The sequence below is a fragment of the Hipposideros armiger genome, unplaced genomic scaffold, assembly GCF_001890085.2.
Source record: "Hipposideros armiger isolate ML-2016 unplaced genomic scaffold, ASM189008v1 scaffold_1345, whole genome shotgun sequence".
Taxonomy (NCBI): domain Eukaryota; kingdom Metazoa; phylum Chordata; class Mammalia; order Chiroptera; family Hipposideridae; genus Hipposideros; species Hipposideros armiger.
This window is the reverse complement of record NW_017732695.1, coordinates 225,768-229,059: the sequence shown is the minus strand read 5'-3', so window position 1 is coordinate 229,059 and position 3,292 is coordinate 225,768. Positions and strand designations below refer to the sequence as shown.

General features: G+C 35.0%; 1 protein-coding gene across 1 annotated transcript in view; it reads right to left on the bottom strand.

The window, feature by feature from the left end:
* Nucleotides 1–1,997, bottom strand: part of LOC109377267 (killer cell lectin-like receptor 2) — an 8,158-nt gene extending 6,161 nt beyond the window's left edge. The window contains exons 1-2 of the mRNA XM_019633574.1: nucleotides 1,949–1,997; nucleotides 778–1,017 (exon numbers count right to left, since the gene is read on the bottom strand). Coding sequence (XP_019489119.1) covers nucleotides 778–1,017; nucleotides 1,949–1,997 — 289 coding nt within the window. The remainder of the gene's footprint in view (nucleotides 1–777; nucleotides 1,018–1,948) is intronic.
* Nucleotides 1,998–3,292: the final 1,295 nt, after the last annotated feature.

The window sequence follows — 3,292 nt, the reverse complement described above, 5'->3', positions numbered from 1 at the left end:
CAGTAATTCCTACTAATTACCATGCCTAAATGAAGTTAAATATGCAAAAGCTCTTTGTAAACTCTAAGTCCAAAACAAATCTTTAGTAGTTGTTGATAACCAGGTCAATCCACTCCATTGTTATGCATGATAACAGAGTTTATTGTATGAGATTTAATATTTTTATCTCTTGGGTGTTTTTAATGGTATCATCATCACACAGAGGTGCACATACATCAACATTATGACAAGCATCGCAGACACACTGCAGGGAGTACACACTGATCACAAACAGACCAAAAACCTGAAGTGAAGGTAGAATGAAAACACACACACACACACACACACACACACACACTCACAGTTATCTTTAAAACAGCATCCAAATAAAGGGCCTTGTACCCATTTTAGCCTAAGTATATTTTAATTGATAGCCTCCATATTTCATTGCCAGCAACAAAGTAGAAGTGACTAATTTTCCCACTCATCCAACATGATCTGAATTTCCTGGGAACTGACATAGTATTTCACCTTCTGGGAGCAATTGGAACGAAAGAACTGCCACTGAGTTTGGGGAAATATAGCGTTCTACTAATCCAAACTGGCTCCTGGGGTCTCAATCCCATATTTGAAACAAGCAAACCCACATATCTATAATACATCTAAGAGGCACAAATTAAAGTTGTCCAGTAGACCTATATCATTAGCATATATCAGAAGACTGTTATTAGCTTTGAAGCTTCCGCAGAAGAAATAATGAAAAACAATGCAATCTCTCATTAAAGATTTCCTTCATACCTGTATTTTGCAAAGGTTTTGAAAAGATCTTTATTATACGGCATCTGTTATTTTCTGTTAAGATTAAGTCTGGTTCTTTTATACGCTGACAGGTTTTATTTTTGAGAATATCATATTGTAAAGTCTTATTTGTCAAAAGTTGCTCTTTTAAGTAGCTGTCATTTTTCAGACTGTGGTAATTTTCTCTGAGGTCCTGTAGAATTTCATCCTGTTGATGTTTTTCTTGAATATACTGAAAAACTAAAATTAATAGGATAAATATAATACAAAAATGTACTCATAATACTTAAAAGTTGCAACTAAAAAAAAGAAAAACAAATCTCTCCTTGACAAGCAACACATTTCATTACTTTAATTAGCAATTTGACATTTAAAAAGTAACACCTCAGTAAATTGACTACAGAAATGGAAATATTGGAAGTATCAAACCTCTTGCTACTAGCATTCAGTGTAGAATAAATAAAATAAGGTGTCTGAATAAAATTATGATGGTAACACCTTACCATTCAATTTAATTTCTTTTTAATAATTAACACATTATTTACAAATAGGAAACAAAGTAAAAACCAGTCAGTCAACATTTAGCAACACATCTTCTNCAGTTTAATAGCAGATTATAACTTAATGTAAACCCAAGAGTTTACAAAATACTGCACTTCAAAACAAAAAGACTATACTGAATTGTGTGCGTGTGTGTATGCATGTGTATACTCACATGTATCTATATTTATGAATACTATATAAACATATATATATATATATATATATGTAAACTAATACAATAAAGGAGTTTCAAATGAATTTGGGGGATACTCCAAATACCCATTTGTGAATACAGGAGGAATCAATCACTGCAGCTAAATCAGGATGATCCAATCACTTCATATCACTTCATGATTTTGTTTCACTTTCATGTACCTCATAACACACATACTCCTGAGCATGGGGTTAGCATCATAGTTTTTATCATTATTAATGACTCTGTATGACACTTCTCTTCCTTTTTAACTATACTTCCTAAAACACTTTCTTAATCATTCTACTTATTCTTACCAATAACCTCTATTTGAAAATGAGTTACTATGTGTGAAATGAGAGAAGATACTTTTTAGAGACAATACTTCCAACCCCAACACCAATGTTAGAGTTTGAATGCATTCCAGAGACTTACATTCCAGGTGTACTACTGTCAATCCATTTCCATTTCCTTTCTCTCTCATTATATGATAACCCAATCCAGTAGGTATTTTTATTAGTCTGGGGTTGAAGGAAGGTCTATGAAGAAATCAAAACACACCATGTGACTAAATTCCCATTTGTTAGGTGAATGAAGAGGATAGGTAAAGCAGCCAGAGGTTTCTACAGTGAGTATTCTGCTACTCTCCACATCATCCTGCTTTCCTCCTCCTTAGAACCCTGTCCCTCTCAATCCCTGTATTTTCATTTCCCAACATAATTTTCTCCTACTAGATTATTTATTTTTGTCAAAATGGCTGCCATACACCTGAAACTAATAAAAAAAGTGTTCAAACCAAAGATCAAGAAAGCAAAAAAAAAAAGGCTGCCAGTATCATAGAGTATTTAAAACATGGAAAAAATTAAACTGTAAATATCTAATAGATTTGTTAATTGTTAATTTGTTAAAAGTAGATTAATCTATTAAATCTACTTTATGATAATTTGCAAACTGATTCAAAATCATGCTCCTAAAAAATATTTAAGGCTATAGTAAAAGAATTATTACGTATTCTTAAGTGAAAGAAGGAATCTTCAAAACAAATTTATTAAAATAACAACTGTATGTGGGAGGTGTACAGTAGAGACTTTAGCCTCATAAGAGAAAGCCTTGCTATAGTTTAGTAGTTGGAAGGGGTAAAGGAAAAAGGGGCAGCATTTGAAAATATTTACTAGTCCAAAAATATATCAAAGTGACATATTACATGTCTGATTAAATGACTGGATGTTTTTAAAATACACATCCTTTTAAACTTAACTGTCTTTTACTGCATCAAACATAGAAAATATTTTATGAATTGACATCATAAATTCTTCTGTATTATGATTTAAAACACCTATGGGGCCGGCCGAGTGGCTCAGTTGGTTAAGAGTTTGCTTAAGAGAGCGAGCTCTGAGCAACAGGGCCACTGATTCAATTCCCACATGGGCCAGTGACGCTGCCAGAGCTGCCAGCAGGTTGCAGGATGGCTCGGCTGGTGAGAACATGTGCTCCTAACAACAAGACTGCCGGTTCAACTCCCGCATAAGATGGTGGGCTATGCCCACCCACAACTAATGCTGAACTCGGCACCTTGAACTGAGCTGCCGCCTGGATGGCTCAGTGGATAGAGCGTGCACTCTTAACAACAAGGCTGCTGGTTCAATTCCCACATGGAATGGTGGCTACGCCCACCCACAACTAAGATTGTAACACAGCACCTTGAACTTAGAGGCCACGAGCTGCCAACAGGTGGTCAGATGGCGACTGGCGCCCTCCACAACTAAGATTGAAGAACAA